General features: G+C 35.5%; 1 protein-coding gene across 1 annotated transcript in view; it reads right to left on the reverse strand.

Annotated features, from left to right (window-relative positions):
* Positions 1 to 766: 766 nt before the first annotated feature.
* The window catches only part of LRRIQ3 (leucine rich repeats and IQ motif containing 3), a 287,561-nt gene continuing 267,794 nt past the window's right edge, over positions 767 to 20,533 (reverse strand). The window contains exon 9 of the mRNA XM_021667704.2: positions 767 to 1,300. Coding sequence (XP_021523379.2) covers positions 1,264 to 1,300 — 37 coding nt within the window. The 3' untranslated portion in view covers positions 767 to 1,263. The remainder of the gene's footprint in view (positions 1,301 to 20,533) is intronic.

Genomic DNA, 20,533 nt, shown 5'->3' on the forward strand with positions numbered 1-20,533 from the left:
TTCACAAAAAGTTCCCTCCAAATTCCTGGGATTAGTCATATGTGTGGTCTATGAGAAACTAGCAAGTCTCTTCTCCTCTAACTGTAATTGATGAAGGAAGGAGATAGTCATTACCACGTGATCTCAAATGCTGTAGCTAGTTGGCACTACAGAAAAGTTAATTATAATCCTTGAAACAATGTAGCATTTCATTTTGCAACCATGAATCATTCTCTGTTTTGTCTAGTCTTCTGAAACTCATTTTCATAGTAAACTAATCTTTATAGTGTCAGACAGTGATTAGCAGCAGTGACACATTTTACAGATAAGTCCTTAGAACTGTGCCTACCATATTGATATAGAAAGTTTGGTAGAGATCTTAGTGTTGATAATCTTAATTTGTCCTTAAAAAACAAAATTGGACCAAGATTTCTATCTATAATAGCCAAATTATTGTTAACAACATTGTATCATTAAACATATTGTAATAAATTGGACAAATAGGTTTGTGAGTGGAAGGAGATGAAACTGTCTGCCTGACAGGTTAACTTATATTTGCATACTTCTCAATTAATGACATTTACAGTTTAGGAAAGTATCTGACATCTCACAATATGAGAAGAGGTTCCTATCCTATTAGGTTTAAATATCAAAATGCTCTGAATATTCCTAAAATGTTCACAACTAAAAATGGCAACACATTTTCTAAGGATATCATTTACCAAAATGTGTAAGATACAGAAAAAGATTTGAGAAATAATTTGGAAGATTTTAGACGTCAGAAAATATATGTATTAGTCCGTTCTCATACTGCTCTAAAGAACTGCCCAAGACTGGGTAATTTATAAAGGAAAGAGTTTTAATTGACTCACAGTTCTGCATGCCTGGGGAGGCCTCAGGAAACTTACAATCATGGTGGAAGAGGAAACAAACACATTTATCTTCACATGGTGGCAGGAGAGAGAGGTGTAGAGCAAAGGGTGGAAAAGCCCCTTATAAAACCATCAGCTCTCATGAGAACTCACTCAATACCCTGAGAGCAGCATGGGGGAACCACTCCCATGATCTAATAATTTCCAACAAGGTTCCTCCCCCAATATGTGGGGATTATAATTCAAATTACTATTCAAGATGATATTTTGGGTGGGGACATAGCCAAACCATGTAATTCCCCCCCAACCCCTCCCAAATCTCATGTTCTCACCTTTCAAAACACAATCATGTTTTTCAGTCACCCAAAGTCTTAACTGGTCAGCATTAACTCCAAAGTCCAAGTCTAAAGTCTCATCTGAGACAAGGCAAGTCTCTTCCACCTATGAGCCTGTAAAATCAAAAGCAAGTTAGTTACTTCCTACATACAATGGGGATGTAGGTATTGGGTAAATACACCTGTCCCAAATGAGAGAAATTGGCCAACACAAAGAGACTAGAGGCACCGTGCAAGTCTGAAATTCAATAGGGCAATAATTAAACCTTAAAGTTTCAAAATGATTGGTTTTGACTCCATGTCTCACATCCAGGTCATACTGATGCAAGAGGTAGAATCTCACGGCCTTGAACAGCTTCACCTCTGTGGTTTTGGAGGGTAAAGCCCCCCTCCTGGCTACACAGGCTGACATTGAGTGTCTGAGGCTTTTCCAGGGACATGATGCAAGCTGTCTGTGGATCTGACACTCTGAGGTCTGGAGTAGGGTGGCCCTCTTCTCACATCTCTACTAGGTAGTGCATTGTGGGGAATTCTGTGTGGTGGCTCTAACCCCCGTATTCCCTTCTGCACTTCCCTAGCAGAGGTTTTCAATGACGGCTCTTCTGCTGCTGCACACCTCTGCCTGGACATCCAAGCAGTTCCATACATCCTCTGAAATCAAGGTGAAGGTTCCCAAACCTCAATTCTTGTCTTTGGCACACCAGCAGCATCAACATCACATGGAACCTTCCAAGGCTTGGAGCTTGCACCTTCTGAAGCCATGGCATGAGCTGTATCTTGGCCCCTTTCAGGCATGGCTGAAGTGGTTAGGATATAGTGCACCAAGTCCCAAGGCTGCACACAGCATTTTTTCTTTCTAGGCTTCTGGGCCTGTGATGGGAGGGGTTGCAGCAAAGGTCTCTGACACACCCTGTAGAAATTTTTCTCATTATCTTGGTGTTTAGCATTTAGCTCACTAATTATGCAAATTTCTGCAGCAGCCTTGAATTTCTCCCCAGAAATTTTTTATTTCTATTACACTGCCAGGCTGCACATTTTTCAAACATTTATGCTCTGCTTCCTCTTGAATACTTTGCCACTTAGAAATTTCTTCCACCAGATATCCTAAATCATTTCTCTCAAGTTCAAAGTTTCACGGATATCTATGGCAGGGGCAAAATGCCATCAATCTCTTTGCTAAAACATAGCAAGAATCACCTTTGCTCTAGTTCCTAAGAAGTTCCTCATCTCCATCCAAGACCAACTCAGCCTGGACTTCTTTGTCCATATCACTATCAGCATTTTGGTCAAAACCATTCAACAAGTCTCTAGGAAGTTTCACATTTTTCAACATCCTCCTGTTTTCTGAGCCTTCCAGGTCTCTAGGAAGTTCTAAACTTTCCTACATTTTCCTGTCTTCTTCTGAGCCCTGAAAACTGTTCCAACTTCTGCTTGTTACTCAGTTCCAAAGTCATGTCCACATTTTGGGGTGTATTTACAGTGGCATCCCACTCCTGGTACCAATTTACTGTATCGGTCCATTTTCTTGCTACTATAAGGAACTTCCTGAGACTGGCTAATTTAGGGAAAAAGATTTAATTGACTCACAATTATGCATGGCTTAGGATGCCTCAGGAAGCTTATAATCATGGCAGAAGGGGAAGCAAATATATCCTTATTCACATAATGGCAGGAGAAAACACTGCAGAGCAAAGTGTGGATAAAACCATCAGATCTCATGAGGACTCACTCACTACCACAGTAACCATATGGGGGAACCACCCCCATGATCTAATCACCTCCCACTATGTTCCTGCCCCAACATGTGGAGATCATAATTTGGATTACAACTCAAGATGAGATTTTGGATGGGGATGCACTCAAACCTTATCAGGATATAGGTAAACCATATCAGGATATAGGTAAACCAAGGCAAATGACATTATAAATCCCTTTGCATCTCTTAAGAATGTAGTTTTTGTAACTGACTGTGTGTGCAGAGTCTCTCTATAATTTAGTGGAAGTATATTTTGATTTTACTCTGCTAGTATGAACCAGAACCTATTAGAGATGAAATTGTCTTTGGGCTTCCTTTAGCCATCAACTTTTGATCATCAGAACCAAAAGATAACTTCTACGTTTGAGAAAGAAAAATGAGACCTTCAAGTAAAGGGAGAGAAACATTTGAAAGAGATGTTTCTTACTTCCTCTCTCCTCAGACAGGCATACATAGCTATGAGGTAGTTTATTCTCAAATCCATGTTTAGGGTAATGGGGTTTAATGTGCATGGCAAGGGTGAAGGAGAGACGCAGTTGTATTAGCTTCTATTTTGAAATGTGTTTTACCGGGATGAAGACTATAGTCAAAATTGCCTATGATAATTTTGTACTACAGTTTATGAACTCCCAGCTGGACATACTGGCTCATGTTCATGTCTGTGATATTAGCACTTTGGGAGGCTCAGGAAGCAGGATTGCTTGAGCCCAGGAGTTTAAGATCAGCCTAGGCAACATGGCAAGGCTCTGTCTCCACAGAAAATACAAAAATCGGCTGGTGATGCTAGTACACACTTGTGGTCCCTGCTACTCTGGAGGCTGAGGCAGGAGGATTGCTTGAGCTCAGGAGATCAAGGCTGCAGTGAGCTGTGATTGCACCACTGCACTCCAGCCTTGCTTACAGGATGAGACCCTGTCTCAAATACTATAACAACAACAAAAACAAAAATCAAATTGTGAACTTCTATAGACCTCTTTCTATTTATCTTTGTACACAGAACTTAAAAAAGGGAGTACCTGTTCAACATGAAGACTCAGATTTGGAATCCGTGGATTAACCACTTGAGTCTCTTGCCAGGCAGTAACGTTTACAATATAACACATGACCATTGAAAGAAAACTGTCTGTGCCTTTGAAGATAGCTGTGTCTTTATGTAGCATCACCTAAATTATGTGCAAAAGAAGTCAATATCATGTTGCTGACACCAATCTTCTGTAAAACCTGCAGATATAAAAGTTGAGAAGTAAATTATAGAACTAATAAAGTTAACCTGATAGAGTCCAAAATGGCATATGCAGCAGAGAAAAAAAGCAAACAGAAACAGTTCATGCTGTTATAATTGCTACAATTTCACTGGCAATTTAAATAAAATAATTCAAATTGCTGCAATTAACACAGACATAGAAATCAAAGGATATTGGGTGACCTCGTACAAAACACATTGTGAAATCATCCCTCCTCCAGAGAATTAACCTTCATAAATCATTTGCATCCAGAGGACGCCTGGATTCATACTCTGTAAAGATTATAAGCATGGGAAAAGGAAGGCCCCTAAAGGAGAATGGCCATCAACAGCAAGCACTGTTTCCTGGTTTATATCGCCCATGTGAATGCACAGAGATTGGCCGTGTTATATTCACAAACTCCCTGGCTGAAGGTAGGATTTTGCTTTTTCTGCATGGTTGCCCCTGTGGAGCTTAGAAGGAATCTGTCAGCAAGGACTGAAGGCTGCTGTATTGCTGAGAAGTGATTCTGATTCACGTTGACAGAGATTCTACTTTTACTTGACTGCAGAAGCACATGACCATCTTGCCTGTGATTTAGGTCTGAATAAAGGGCTCTCTCCTCCAATGCATTAGTGCACAGTAACCACAAATTGTTATTCGCAAAGTGGGGGAAATTTGTTCAGTGTTTCTCCAGTCACCTGAAACCAAATTTAAGACATATCATCTAGGACACATTGAAAGCCTTTTCTCTTATTAGGTCAGACTTATGCAAGTACAGAACTGACAGTACCAAGAATGATGATTTGTGGTCAAAAATCAAAAAAGTAACACTTGGGTGAGTCTAATATGAGTGAGAAATGACCTTTACTATGCCTTGTTCTGAGGTCAAGATTTGGGGAGTAAGGCAACCCATTTGAACAGCTGCCAAACAGAAAGAATTCAAAAGGACTTTTAACATCTAGAACGTGCAATTTTTTTTAACACCTTAATAAGAATCTTGACTCTGGATGATGCTATTTCAATATTACAAAACTCTTTTCTCTGCCATTTTTTTGAAATAACACATAAATGCTTTATAACACAAAGGCAAAGGAAGTATTAAATTATTACTTGCCACTCACAATTTCCCTGAAAGCTTTTGTCCTCCTACCTGTGTTTGTGGACTTGTCTGCTTAATGAATACCAATGCATTTTGTAGCCAAATAATATTTCAAATGGTTCTTATGTTAAATTTAATTTGTGTGATGATTATTAAATCATTGGCAATAGGATAGTAAAAGAATAGTTAATAATGAAGATAATTCAAGTCAATTTGAAGGAAAAAATGCAATTGCTCAGCTATGAAAATGATAATTGTGAATTGAGAGGGAACTGAAACTCTTTGCAAATTATTCATGTAAGGGATATTGTCTCAAATAGATATAACAATAAACAAAAGCATCTATTTAAATTAGCTTCTCCTCACCAAGGAGGATGGGTAAATCCTTATTACAAAAATTCTATGAATGGCTATAGCTGGATCCAGATGTCTCTAGCAGAACAAAATGGTGGGAGGTATAAAACAAAAATCAGAAGAACTAGCAGAAGCATGTACTTTGCTTGTGAAAAGTTCAAGTCCAATTAGCCAGGAAACAAAAAAGTAGTGCTGGCAAACTGAAAGAACAATACTATGATTCAAAACTGGGAAACAAAATCAGAATTCTTGAATACAAAACATTTATATGCAAATCAATAGAAGTTAAAGAACATTCTTCTTGATATAAGTACTCCTTTAAAGGCTGACAAAATCAGATTCTTAAGTGGCTATGTCTGAACATTAGTTGAAACAGCTTAAATGGTGCATGCTCAGGAATAACAAGTTTTAGTAATTTATTCCCAAAGTGACCTTTCCCAGACCATAATAAATCATCCATATGTAGTGTCTTTTTCCATGAACCTTCCATTTAAAGAAGGCAAAAATGGAAGTACTGCAGAGAGTTTGAAGCAGTGACTGACTCCAATAAGAAGACTGAAATTGGAGCATAAAAGCACAAATATAACTTCCTGGCTGAAATTCATCTTTGAAGAAAGTGCATGACCTATGGCTACACCCCTGAAATCACTCTTGTCTCATGTCCCAGATTTCTTTTGCTTCCGTGGATAGTAAAGAAAAAAGGAGTTGTCACTCTTACTATTCACAGTCAAATATTGAGTAAGAAAATCAATTTTAAATAAATGAACAAAAAGATTAGAGGGGATTGTGTTTGTCCCATTGAAACAGAAGCCTAAGGAACTAATTTTAGAATTCAAGTTTTGAGACTCAAAATAGTCAGTATTACTCTTATTTGAAAATAAATTGTTTAAATCAAAGTTATTAAAGTGGTAATAAAAATGACTGTTCATGCTTTATACACTTCTGTTTAACAAAAATTTGTCCTTAAGAGCCCTAAATTCTGTCTAAATTTAAGGCTGAAATTTTAAAGAAACAATGCTTTTGGAAAATCTGAAGTTTTATGACAGCATTTCCTGCAGTTCCTTTGGCTCATTGTGCATTGTTGTTTATGCTTAATGTAAATTTACATTTTTCAAATAAAGTCATACTTATAAATACACAATACACACAAAGTTATAAAATTAGGTATCGTTATAGACAAGGAGAAGGAAAAGAAAACAGAGTAATGTAACAATTGTCATACCAATACAGAGTTTAAAGATAAAACCACACTTCACATTTTTTATAAACGACAGAATTTTAAATTTCAATTGAATGATACTTAAAATTCTCAAGATGGAAGTGATTTACCCATAAGCCACCCTCTGCCATCATTCTATAATTACAAATTAAACAATGTCACAAAGTAAATGAGGTTGATAATTTGTTATAGTTTTATAGCATCATAAGTATAATGACAACTTGATGTTATGTCTTATATTAAAAATACATAGATACATTGAATTCTAAACAAATAGTGTTTAAACAAGCTTGCATATAAATTTATCTTTGAAGAGTGGTTTTGCTAAAGGAATAGTAGGAACAAAACTGCTAAAATAATCATAGATCAGTAAATGTGCATAAAAATAATAAAATGACTTGTGATGAAATATAAATTTGAACTAAAATATAGACATGGATCACCTCTATAAATATATTGTGGATTTTAAACTATCCTGAGAGAAGAATCTAGATCACAAAAGATTGCACAGCACTGTGCATCCAATAATGAACAATTTATTGACACGTGTTTCTCTGATTGTATGTGTTACAGGAAAGGAAAAAAATAAGCTATGCTCCATGCCTCTTCCTGGAAGCAAGTTTTTGCCTTGATCAGACATACTGTATGCACTAAACCAAAACAGAAAAGTATTTCTCAAAATCCATTTATGACAATTCAAATACAAAAGAAAAGGGGAAAATAAAAGCATCTATATGAACTAGCTGCATAAGTTAAAATAGAAGGAGAGGAGGAGATTTTTCATTTTGACCAGAGAAATTTGCTCATAGAGAATGGTTTAAGAAAACTAAAAGAACAAATGTGTCAAGGTGTTAAAAGTAACTCTTAAATAGCTCTGGAGAGAAATACCAGCAGAAATAGAATAAAAGTATCCAGTAATCTACCATTATTTTTTGTTAATATTTTATTTTCCCAAAAAATATACTTCAGAAATCTTTTACACGAAATGAAAAAAGTAGTTCTGCTCATCTTGAACAATGCATTTCTCAAAGCATTATTTATGAATTATTTAACCTTTCCTTATTTGTTCATCTAGTGAATAATGATTAGGCAATAACTTAAATGAAACAGAGTTCAATAAATTGTTTGGTGCATCATATATTAACATACATCTTAAGAAAAAATACCTAAGTTTAGTTCAAAAAAATAGTGTGAGAGTTGGATATCAAACCAGCAGGATTTTGTTCCTGCTTGAGGACTATTTTGCAGTGCTAAATTACCTTAATATGTCCACTTTAATCTGATTCTTTTTTCTCTGAGCAACAAACAGAAGCCTTTCATGCAAATGATCAAGAGAAGACTGTGATGGAAAGTCTGCACTTAGGAGTTGGAATCTAGTAAAACCTTTACTGACTTGATTTTAGATGGCTGATGAATCAACTGAAATTGCTATGCATCATTTTCTTCACTTGTACCTCAATGGCATGCTGCTACAGAGATCTTGGATTTATAGTAATCAATATTATGATCAGGAAGCACTGACATTGTATAATATATCTTATTCTTATAGTCCTTTCTGAGATGCCTATCACTGTACAGTGTAAATGATGAAAGGAGTAAAAATGAAGTCAAAGGGGAGTGAAATGAATAATCTCAGTTCTCCTCAATAGGGAAACTATGTTCTTGAAAGTGGAACACAAAACATTTGATACCAAGACAATTGCTGAGCCAAACGAAATTTCACTAGCTAATGAGAAGTTGGAATCACTCATTGTGCAACACAATGAGCAATTGATTAAGTAGACCTTTTGGTATTAAGTACCAGGAAGGTGTATGTTAAGTGAGTTAAGAAGAAAATGTGAAAAAAGATGGAGTCAGTACAGTGTACAGCGTTGTATGCATTTTTAACTGTTGTAAGTCATGTAGCAAAAAATGTCTACTTAGATACAATCATGTTAAAGAAATAGTGAACCACACTACAGTTACTGAAAGAAATCGATTTGCTTGATATCATCTAAGAAGTAGAGACTCTAAGTTCAAATTTGAACCAGCCAGCAGAAATATGTACATACAGTACTGGTTTCTCTTAATGATAGAAATGCAACTGGCTAGTAGAAGTATTATTATTTCCTTCATTGAAGCTTGTGATCCTTTGAAATAAAACAGATTTAGCAGTTGGTATTACACCAGGCTTAATTTGCCAATGAAAAAACCAAGTTTCAATAGCTTTCTGTTTGTCTCCAAGTTTAGAAACCCCACATATCTATCCATTTTTCACTATCTCCAATGTTTTCATCATAGATTAATATCCTGTCAATGTTCACATAGACTTTCTGAGTAACTGGGCCCCTAGAGTATGTTATATGGGCTTTCTATCCATTCTCCTCACTACAACCAGAGTTTTTAAATGCAAATTCATTTGTGTCACACAGCAAAAATTTCCACTCGAAACTGGTTAATAGCTACCCATTGCTTATAAGATTAACCTGATCTATCTATAAATCTGCCTATATTATGCTGTACCTCAATCTGTGTAACTTACACATCTCTATGCTTCAGGCACACTAGGTTTTATTCAATTATTTGAATCTCCTGCTTGCTTTCAAGCCTTTGCATAGGCTTTTTTTTTTTTTTTTTTTTTGAGACCAAGTCTCACTCTGTCACCCAGACAGGAATGTGGTGGCAGGATCTCGGTTCACTGAAACCCCCACCTCCAGGGTTCAAGCGATTCTCCCGCCTCAGCCTTCCGAGTAGCTGAGACTACAGGTATACGCCACCAAGCCCAGCTAATTTTTGTATTTTTAGTAGAAACAGGATTTCACCATGTTGGCAAGGATGGTCTCGATTGATCTCCTGACCTCTCGATCTGCCCTCGTTGGCCTCCCAAAGTGATGGGATTACAGGCACTGAGCCACTGTGCCCGGCCTGCATAGGCACTTTCTTAATCTAGAATGCTTTTTCGATTATCCTCACACTCCATTAGCTTACTCCTACTCTCCCAAATAAAACTCAGTTCAAGCTTTACTTTGCTTAGTTTTAAAATTCTGTCACAGATTGGTATTGCTTTATTCCAATGTGCCCATGTCACAATATATTTAGATGTGTTTAATTTTAAGTTTTTAAATGTTTTTTCACAAAAAATACAGAATACAGAAAAGTGCATGAAACAAAATGAACTGCTCAATGATTTAGCATTAAGAAATAAATCATGTACCCACCACACAGGAGTAGAATTTTGCCTGCATTATCCATGCCCAACTCATGCCTATACTCAATTAATGCACACTCTGAACACCCTTCCAAAGGGAAGCATTGTTATGACTTGTCTATTGAAAACCTAAAGAATTTTACTATCTAAGCATATATCCCAAACACAAAAAGCATGGATTTGTTTGTATTTTTTTCTTTTGAGCATGATAGAAATGAAATAAAAAACTAACTATTTTTTGTTTTGATGATTGATACTGTAGGTTTTTCAGTTTTATTTTTTGTACTCAAAATTGCCTACATAATTTTTGGTTGTTAAAATTTCAAAATAAAATTTTAAATAAAATTGACAAAAATGAGTTTTCCAATTTATGCACATGATAAAGTCCTCCATGTGTGTAACTCTTATTTAATTGATCTCTACACTGTCGTTGTGTCCAGTATAGAGAACTTGCACATTTTTAGTTGGATTTATTTTCTAGGTGGGTTTTTAATTCTCTTATAAATTGTATCAGTTTTTAAATGTAATTTTCTATTTACTTGTTGCTAGAATGTAAAATACAATTTATTTTGCTCAGTTCCTTGTGCCTAGGATCCTTAGTATAATAAATTCAGTTATTTTTAATCATTTTTTATATATTATTTTGGATTTTCTGCATACACAGTAATGTTATCTGTGCATCATTACAGTTTTATTTCATGCTTTCAATACATACTTACAGTTTCTATTTTTATTTTCCTAACTTACTACTATCACTAGAGCATTTAATACAATATAACATGGATAAAAATTAAATAAACATTTATATATTGTTCCTGTCTCAAAGAGAAAACTTTCAACATTTCAAAACAAGGTATAATGTTTACTACAGGGATTTTGTGATACTCTTTATGTAAGTAAAACAGCTATTTGTAACTCTCATTTGATAATTGTATATGATTCACATGTACATATACATGTATTATATGTTATTAAATGTTATAGATCCCCTCTATTTTATGTTTTGAACTCCTCTATTATATGTTTATTTTCTAGGTTAATTTTGTGCTCACCTTTCTTATTTCCAATTTTTTATATTTTGTCAATATTATTTTTGTTCTGTTTCTAAAATTTTACTATTGATTATTAGATGATTGATTCTTAACTATCTCAAGTACTGGTTGATTCTAATTTTACAAATTTTTATGTATGTTAATTTTATTATCTTTCATCTAAAATAGTTTCTTATTTTATTATTTCTTCTTTGACAATAATGTGCTCTAAATTTTTTTATTTCTAGATAAATTTAATTTTCAGCATAGAATATGTACTGAATAATTTTGATCATTTGAAATTTATGGAGACTGAATAGTTAATTTTTACAAATGTTTTATATGCATTTGGAAGGAATGTGTATTCTTCTGTGTACTCTATACTAAATATGTTTATTAAATCAAGTTTGGTAATTGTGTTGTTCAAATCTTTCATATCATCATTGATTCTTCTATTAGTTACAAATGGGGAGTGTTAAAATATCTCTAAAAATTGTGAACTTGCCTACTTTTCATTGTGGGTCTATGTACTATATGTTTTCAAGCTATGCTACTGGATATAGATAAATATAGATATTTTTAGTTTCTTTAATATTATTGTTTTCCTCTTTGCCCCTATTTAGGCATTTTGCTTATTTGGTCTGCTATTAATGTAGTTACATTTTTTCACTTGAATAATGTTTGAATGTTGATGATACAGTTTTTTCCCCACATTTTACTTTCATTTCTGAATCCTTATGTTTTACATGAACCTTCTAAAAATAACATGTTGTTAGATTCGTTTTTATTTAATGTTAAACTTTGTATCTTAAATGAAATTTAATGCATTTACATTTAATATAGCTACTGTTACATTTGTATTTAAATCTATCGTCTTACTAAATGCTTTCTATTTGCATTACCTGTTCTATATTTGTGTCTCTTCTTTCTTGCTTTTTTCCTTGATTCAGCATTTTTTGCTATTCTATTTCCCTTTTCTACCTCTGGCAAGTTATACATTCCTTTACTATACCCTTAATTGTTACCCTAGAGAGTAGAACATATTTTATTCACCAATGTCTAATATTAACTGATATTTTTACCTTTTATCCAGACAATGCAAGGCTCTTTAAACACTTTACTTTTGCTTTTTTCCTGACATTTATGCCATGCGTGTCATATATTTTAATTCTACTTAAATTTTAGAATGCTCAGACTATTATTATCATACCATAAGGACAAGGACAATACTTAGATATTTAACATTTTCATAACTTTTTATTTTTGCCTATATTTCTGATCTTCCATTTTGTAATGAACTGAATGTTCAAGTCCCCCACAAAATTCATATGTTGAAGGCCTACCTATCAATGACAGCATTTGGGTATTTGGTTGTGGAACCTCTTGGAAGTAATTAGGGTTATAAAAGTTCATGAGGGTAGGGCCCTCATGAGATAATTGCTGTTTTATCAGAAAAGACACCAGAGAAGAACTCTCAATCTCTCTTTCTCTTCTCTCGTTCTTTCTTTCTCTCTCTCTCTCCAGCTTCCTCTATCCCAGGGAAAGTCACATGAACACAGATCAAGAAGGAAGCCATCTGTGAGCCACAAAAACAGCTCCTCACGAGAAACAGAATTCGTTGGCAGCTTGAACTAGGACTTCTCCTTCAGAACTGTGAAAAATAAATTTCTATTGTTTGACACACAGTCCGTGGTCTTGTTATGGGATCCCAAGCTGAATAATACATACCTGGGATGATTTTTTTTCTGAAGAATATTCTATATTATTTCCTCTTTTTTTTTTTTTTTTTTTTTTTAAGACAGAGTTTTGCTCTCGTTGCCCAGGCTGGAGTGCAATGGTGCGATCTCAGCTCACTGCAACCTCTGCCTCCTGGGTTCAAGCAATTCTCCTGTCTCAGCCTCCTGAATAGCTGGGATTACAGGTGCCCACCACTATGCCCAGCTAATTTTTGGAATTTTTAATAGAGATGGTATTTCACCATGTTGGCCAGGCTGGTCTCAAACTCCTGACCTCAGGTGATCTACCTGCCTCAGCCCCCCAAAGTGCTAGGATTACAGGAGTGATCCGCTGCACCTGGCCTATTATTTTCTTAACTGTGAGTTTAGGTTTAGAATTTTGGTTTAGCAAATATTATTTTTCACAACTTTGTAAGTTTTGTATGTTCATTTTCCACTTTCTCTTGTACTTATTTTTATATTAGTTATTATCCTAATTATCACTTCTATAATGATATATGTCATCTTTTTCTTCTCCCTTTTTACAGTTTTCTCTTAATTTTCTTGCTTACAGTTAATTTACTATGGTTTATCCAGGGAATGATTTATTTTTCCTGGAGATCATAGGGCTTCTCCAGTGAGCAAATTGATGTTTTCAGCTTGAAAAATGTGAGCCATTTCTCTTGTTTTCTCTGATAGATTATAAATTTTATAAAAGCAGGATTTTTATCTGTTATTTTAGTCACCTTTATATTCCAGCACACAGTGTCTGATAAATACATGTTGATTTATCCACAATTCTGGGAAGCCCTCTTGATATGTCCTTCCTTACTCTTTCCTGCTCTGATTTCAACATCTGTCCCCTGTGCCTCTCAGTATTCTGTCCTTAAACACATTATGGTTCCTATTGCACTAAAAGCACAGTGTTCTCAGTCAAGGCAGAGTTCTCAGCGCTCTGCTATACCATCTGGGTAAACAAAGACATGAAATAAATGCGGCCTACCCTTCAGTGGCATTTGAGTAGATAGTTTTACTATAAAGTTAAGCAGTTTAATTACATATTTGAAATATTCCTGTACATAACAAACACAGGTGGAATAGAGCCATGGTTTTCAAGATGGTTCTAAGCAACCCCAGTCTGCAGCAGAGCTATCTCTGTAACGAGTATAGGGGTTACATATTCCCATGTGTTTTATATGTTTTACCTGTCTACCTTGGATTGAATTTTCTATCGAAAATATAGTGAATAAAAGGGTCCAGAAGCTATTTGAAAAAAACTCAAACTGCATTCTTTAAAAAGAAAAGTTATAAATGCTAAGCATTCAGGCTATGCTCCCTGGTCCCCATTCTCTCTTCATCGGAGATTTTTCAGAAGCTCTGTTTGCACTTTAATTCAGAATTTGCTTGTATATCTGCAAGATTTTAGACATTGGGATGGCATAACTTTTGCTTTTAATCATCTTTGTATTTCTCAAGCCTAGCACAGTTAAAAATATATATAAGAACTGAATAAATGAGTGGATGAATACATGAATTACATTATGTATTGTTGTCATTTTATGTCTTTGAGAATCACTAGTTAATAGGTGGCAGCACAAGCCACGGACAAGTCTCAGGAAAGGCCATTCAAAAATTAAAGTAAACAAAAAGATATAAAACCTTTATCTACAAAAGGCAAGCGCTTCTGACACGATCTGTTTCAGCAATGTTAGTAAAGCTGAACTGGTATAACTGTCGTTCTACATAATCATTTCAGTTAATATATTCACTCTAACCTATTTTGCATCTATTTGTTTATCACTGCATAAACAGAAGTGAAAGATCTACTGTTTGCTAGCTACTTAACTTTTGTGAGTGTAGCGTAATTATAAGTGAATTGATAAGTAATGAAAACATTAAGTGTTGTGTAAAGATTATGACTCCAGTGCCTAGTAGGGCAATTAAATTTGATGTTTGTTACTCTGTCTCACAGTGAATAATGATATGGTTTCCCCTGTGACTATGTAAATAGCTGATTGATAACAATAGAGAAGTGGTTATGAAGGCCAGTTCTACTCATTATTAAATATGTGACTAAGCAATTCATTTTGCAATTAAAGTGATTGGTAGGAAACACTGTAATACGGCACAGATGAGATCAATGTTGGACCCTAATGAGTGTAAGGTGGTAAATGCTTTTTATTTTTTTAAATATATTGAACTGTGAGATGAATAAGAAATGAACATCATGGAGCATTAGTATTTGTAAGCTGTGACTTGATTGCCAATCCATTTGCCTGAGACCAAAAAATAAATAATAAAATGAAATACAGCCAACATTTTCAGAAAGTAAATTGTATTAAAATCCAATACATTGCACACAGCATGGATCTGATGAATATATGTTATTAAGTTGTTTTTGTTCTTTTCTTTGTTCATTCCTTTCTTAACATTCCTTGTAGCAATAAATAGTTTGATAAATATATAGTCACTTTAAAACAAATTATGCTAGATATTTAAATATCTAAGGTCTTTTAATTTTTACACTTGACTCGAGTAACAATCAACAGCAGGTCCAAGAGTGAAACACATGGATAATAATAAATCAGAAAGTCTTTGTATCACATCTGGATTGCCCAACAGGCAGGCCAAATATTTACTGAAGGAATGAGCAAAGCAGACCACAAAAATCATTTTTGGTAAGATTTTTTACAATAAAATACATAGTGTTAGTTATAATGAGAACTGATAAGACTGTGTTGGACTGTCCTAAACTTATTTGATGATTATGTATTATTTTGTATTGAATTACATTAAGCTGGGTGGAGGCTGAGAAATAACATAAATTATTGGGTAATTTAAAAGTCTTAATAGGCCAGGCGTGGTAACTCATGCCTGTAATTCCAGCACTTTGGAAGGCCGAGGCAGGCGAAACAGGAGATCAGGAGATCACAACCATCCTGGCTAACATGGTGAAACCCCATCTTTACTAAACATACAAAAAATTAGCCAGGCATAGTGGTGTGTGCCTGTAGTCCCAGCTACTAGGGAGGCTGAGGCAGGAGAGTATCTTGATACAGGAGGTGGAGGTTGCAGTGAGCCAAGATTGCACCACTGCACTCCAGCCTGGGCGACAGAGTGAGACTCTGCCCCTCCTCACACACACAAAAGGCCCAGCCTTTACATAAAAATGAAAAGCTGCCTTAGACTCTGAAGAATAAATTAAACTCCACACATTCACACATGAGAATGATGAAATAGTACCTGAAAGACATTGTCTTTTTTTCAGAAAGTTGACAGAAGTATTTATAGGAGTTTGGACTTACACTGCCCCTGTCTTAGAGACTGAGGCTTAAAGAGTAGAGAACAGAAGGCACAGTTTAGAAGATACTTGATGGTTCATGTGATGTTGTCCTGCTCCTTGGAACAAAATTTGACCAGTATTTCACAGAAAAATACATTGTTTTAAATTACACTGCACTGGTTATTTTAGAGCCTAATCCTTTTTGAAACATCATCCTTTTTCTGTATTTTTAGAATAATTTTATTAAAGTCAGAAATAGGCTTCCAAAGTTGCAAGGTAAAAATTATCATACTAAAAGATAAATTAGTAATTTTGAAAAATGTTTTACTATAAAATACAATTTTTATAATAACAGCAAATCTTTTTTTTTTTACCACAATTAACCATCTGGCAAATGAGATATAATTAGGTCATCATTTGGTAATGTGATTTCAATAGACAAAAAGAATACTAATAATACAATGTGCCAAATTTCATTATCTAATATAATTCATTATAATTTCGCTAGCACTTCAGTTTTGTTTTAAATGACTCTATTTGTTAATCTTTTTCCATCTCTTTCATGAAGATGAATAATACAACACATTCCCAATTGATAGATATGGAAACTGAAAATAAATGCCAAGTAATTTATCTGTGGCAATTTCTAAAAAAGCTACATTATTTATGTAGCCTCTGGTACCTTCAGACACAATTAATTCAACAAACATTTACTGGATACCTACCATGTATCAACACACTATTGACCATTGTCAACAATGAAGACAACATAGGCTGAGACATAAATGAGTTTAGAGAAAGAAGTGAGAAAAAAATTTTAAATGCATTTTGCAAAGTAAATTTTCAAGAGAATAGGAGTTGCCTGGTAACTATAAAATGATCACAAGAATGTATTTCAAGAAGTTTACCAGATGACGATGGTAATGGCTACGGGAATTCAGGAGGAAAAAAAGAGTCTAGAATAATTTTTCTTTCTTTCTTTTCTTTTTTTTTTTAATTTAATTTAATTTAATTTTTTTTTATTGCATTTTAGGTGTTGGGGTACATGTGAAGAACATGCAAGATTGTTGCATAGGTGCATACTTGGCAGTGTGATTTGCTGCCTTCCTTCCCTTCACCTATATCGGGCATTTCTCCCCATGCTATCTCTCCCCAATGCTCCACCCCCCGCTGTCCCTCTCCTATTTCCCCCAACAGACCCTAGTGTATAGTGCTCCCCTCCCTGTGTCCATGTGTTCTCATTGTTCAACACCCGTCCATGAGTGAGATCATGCGGTGTTTGATTTTGTGTTCTTGTGTCAGTTTGCTGAGAATGATGGTTTCCAGGTTCATCCATGTCCCTACAAAGGATGCAAACTCATCGTTTTTGATGGCTGCATAATATTCCATGGTGTATATGTGCCACATTTTTCCTGTCCAGTCTATCATCGATGGGCATTTGGGTTGGTTCCAGGTCTTTGCTACTGTAAACTGTGCTGCAATGAACATTCGTGTGCATGTGTCCTTATAGTAGAACGATTTATAATCCTTTGGATATATATCCAGTAATGGGATTGCTGGGTCAAATGTAATTTCTATTTCTAGGTCCTTGAGGAATCACCACACTGTCTTCCACAATGGTTGAACTAATTTACACTCCCACCAACAGTGTAAAAGTGTTCCTATTTCTCCACATCCTCTCCAGTATCTGTTGTCTCCAGATTTTTTAATGATTGCCTTTCTAACTGGCGTGAGATGGTATCTCAATGTAGTTTTGATTTGCATTTCTCTAATGACCAGTGATGATGAGCATTTTTTATTATGTTTGTTGGCCTCATGTATGTCTTCTTTTGTAAAGTATCTGTTCATATCCTACGCCCACTTTTGAATGGGCTTGTTTTTTTTCTTGTAAATCTGTTTTAGTTTGTTTCAAATTCTGGATATCAGCCCTTTGTCAGATGGGTAAGCTGCAAAATTTTTTTCCCATTCTGTTGGTTGCCGATACACTCTAATGACTGTTTCTTTTGCCGTGCAGAAGCTGTGGAGTTTGATTAGGTCCCATTTGTCTATCTTGGCTTTTGTTGCCAATGCTTTTGGTGTTTTGGTCATGAAGTCCTTGCCTACGCCTATGTCCTGAATGGTTTTGCCTAGGTTTTCTTCTAGGGTTTTTATGGTGTTAGGTCTTATGTTTAAGTCTTTAATCCATCTGCAGTCAATTTTAGTGTAAGGTGTCAGGAAGGGGTCCAGTTTCTGCTTTCTGCACATGGCTAGCCAGTTTTCCTAACATGACTTATTAAACAGGGAATCCTTTCCCCATTGCTTGTTTTTATCAGATTTGTGAAAGATTAGATGGTTGTAGATATGTTGTGTTGTCTCTGAGGCCTCTGTTCTGTTCCATTGGTCTATAGCTCTGTTTTGGTACCAGTACCATGCTGTTTTGATTATTGTAGCCTTGTAGTATAGTTTGATGTCCTGTAGTGTGATGCCTCCCACCTTGTTCTTTTTGCTTAGGATTGACTTGGCTATGCGGGCTCTCTTTTGGTTCCATATGAAGTTTAAGGTGGTTTTTTCCAGTTCCGTGAAGAAGGTCATTGGTAGCTTGATGGGGATAGCGTTGAATCTGTAAATTACTTTGGGCAGTAGGGCCATTTTCACGATATTGATTCTTCCTAACCATGAACATGGAATGTTTCTCCATCTGTTTGTGTCCTCTCTTATTTCATTGAGTAGTGGTTTGTAGTTCTCCTTGAAGAGGTCCTTTACGTTCCTTGTTAGTTGTATTCCTAGGTATTTTATTCTCTTTGTAGCAATTGTGAATGGCAGTTCATTCTTGATTTGGCTCTCTTTAAGTCTGTTATTGGTGTATAGGAATGCTTGTGATTGTTGCACATTGATTTTGTATCCTGAGACTTTGCTGAAGTTGCTTATCAGTTTCAGGAGATTTTGGGCTGAGATGATGGGGTCTTCTAGATATACAATCATGTCGTCTGCAAATAGAGACAATTTGACTTTCTCTTTTCCTAATTGAATACCCTTTATTTCTTTTTCTTGCCTGATTGCGCTGGCTTGAACTTCCAGTACTATATTGAATAGGAGTGGTGAGAGAAGGCATCCTTGTCTAGTGCCAGATTTCAAAGGGAATGCTTCCACTTTTTGCCCACTCAGTATGATATTGACTGTTGGTTTGTCTTAAATAGCTTTTATCATTTTGAGATACGTTCCGTCAATACCTAGTTTATTGCGGGTTTTTAGCATAAAGGGCTGTTGAATTTTGTCGAAGGCATTCTCTGCATCAATTGAGATAATCATGTGGTTTTTGTCTTTGGTTCTGTTTATGTGGTGGATTACATTTATAGACTTGTGTATGTTGAACCAGTCTTGCATCCCCGGGATGAATCATACTTGATCATGATGGATAACCTTTTTGATGTGCTGTGGCATTTGGCTTGCCAGTATTTTATTGAAGATTTTTGCATCTATGTTCATCATGGATATTGGACTGTAGTTTTCTTTTCTTGTTGAGTCTCTGCCGGGTTTTGGTATCAGGATGATGTTGGTCCATAAAATGATTTGGGAAGGATTCCCTCTTTTTGGATTATTTGGAATAGTTTCAGAAGGAATGGTACCAGTTCCTCTTTGTGTGTCTGGTAGAATTCGGCTGTGAACCCATCTGGACCTGGGCTTTTTTTGGGTGGTAGGCTCTTAATTGCTGCCTCGACTTCAGACCTTGTTATTGGTCTATTCAGGGTTTTCACTTCTTCCTGGTTTAGGCTTGGGAGGAGGCAAGTGTCCAGGAATTTATCCATTTCTTCCAGGTTTTCTAATTTATGTGCATAGAGTTGTTTGTAATAATCTCTGGTGATGGTTTGAATTTCTGTGGAATCTGTGGTGATATCCCCTTTATCATTTTTTATTGCATCTATTTGGTTATTCTCTCTTTTCTTTTTTATTAGTCTGGCTAGTGGTCTATTTTGTTGATCTTTTCAAAAAACCAGCTCCTGGATTTATCTTTTTGAAGGGTTTTTCATGTCTCTATCTCCTTCAGTTCTGCTCTGATCTTACTTATTTCTTGTCTTCTGCTAGATTTTGAGTTTTTTTTATCTTGCTCCTCTAGCTCTTTCAATTTTGATGATAGGGTGTCAATTTTAGATCTCTCCTTGCTTCTCGTGTGGGCACTTATTGCTATATATTTTCCTCTAGAGACTGCTTTAAATGTGTCCCAGAGATTCTGGTATGTGGTGTCTTCATTCTCGTTGGTTTCAAAGAACATCTTTATTTCTGCCTTCATTTCATTGTTTATCCAGTCAACATTCAAGAGAAAGTTGTTCAGTTTCCGTGAAGCTGTGCAGTTCTGGGTTGGTTTCTGAATTCTGAGTTCTAATTTGATTGCACTGTGGTCTGAGAGACTGTTTGTTATGATTTCCGTTCTTTTGCATTTGCTGAGGAGTGATTTACTTCCAATTATGTGGTCAATTTTAGAGTAGGTGTCATGTGGTGC

This window comes from Aotus nancymaae, unplaced genomic scaffold (genome assembly GCF_030222135.1).
Source record: "Aotus nancymaae isolate 86718 unplaced genomic scaffold, 86718_ANA_hifiasm-v0.15.2.pri h1tg000007l, whole genome shotgun sequence".
NCBI lineage: Eukaryota > Metazoa > Chordata > Mammalia > Primates > Aotidae > Aotus > Aotus nancymaae.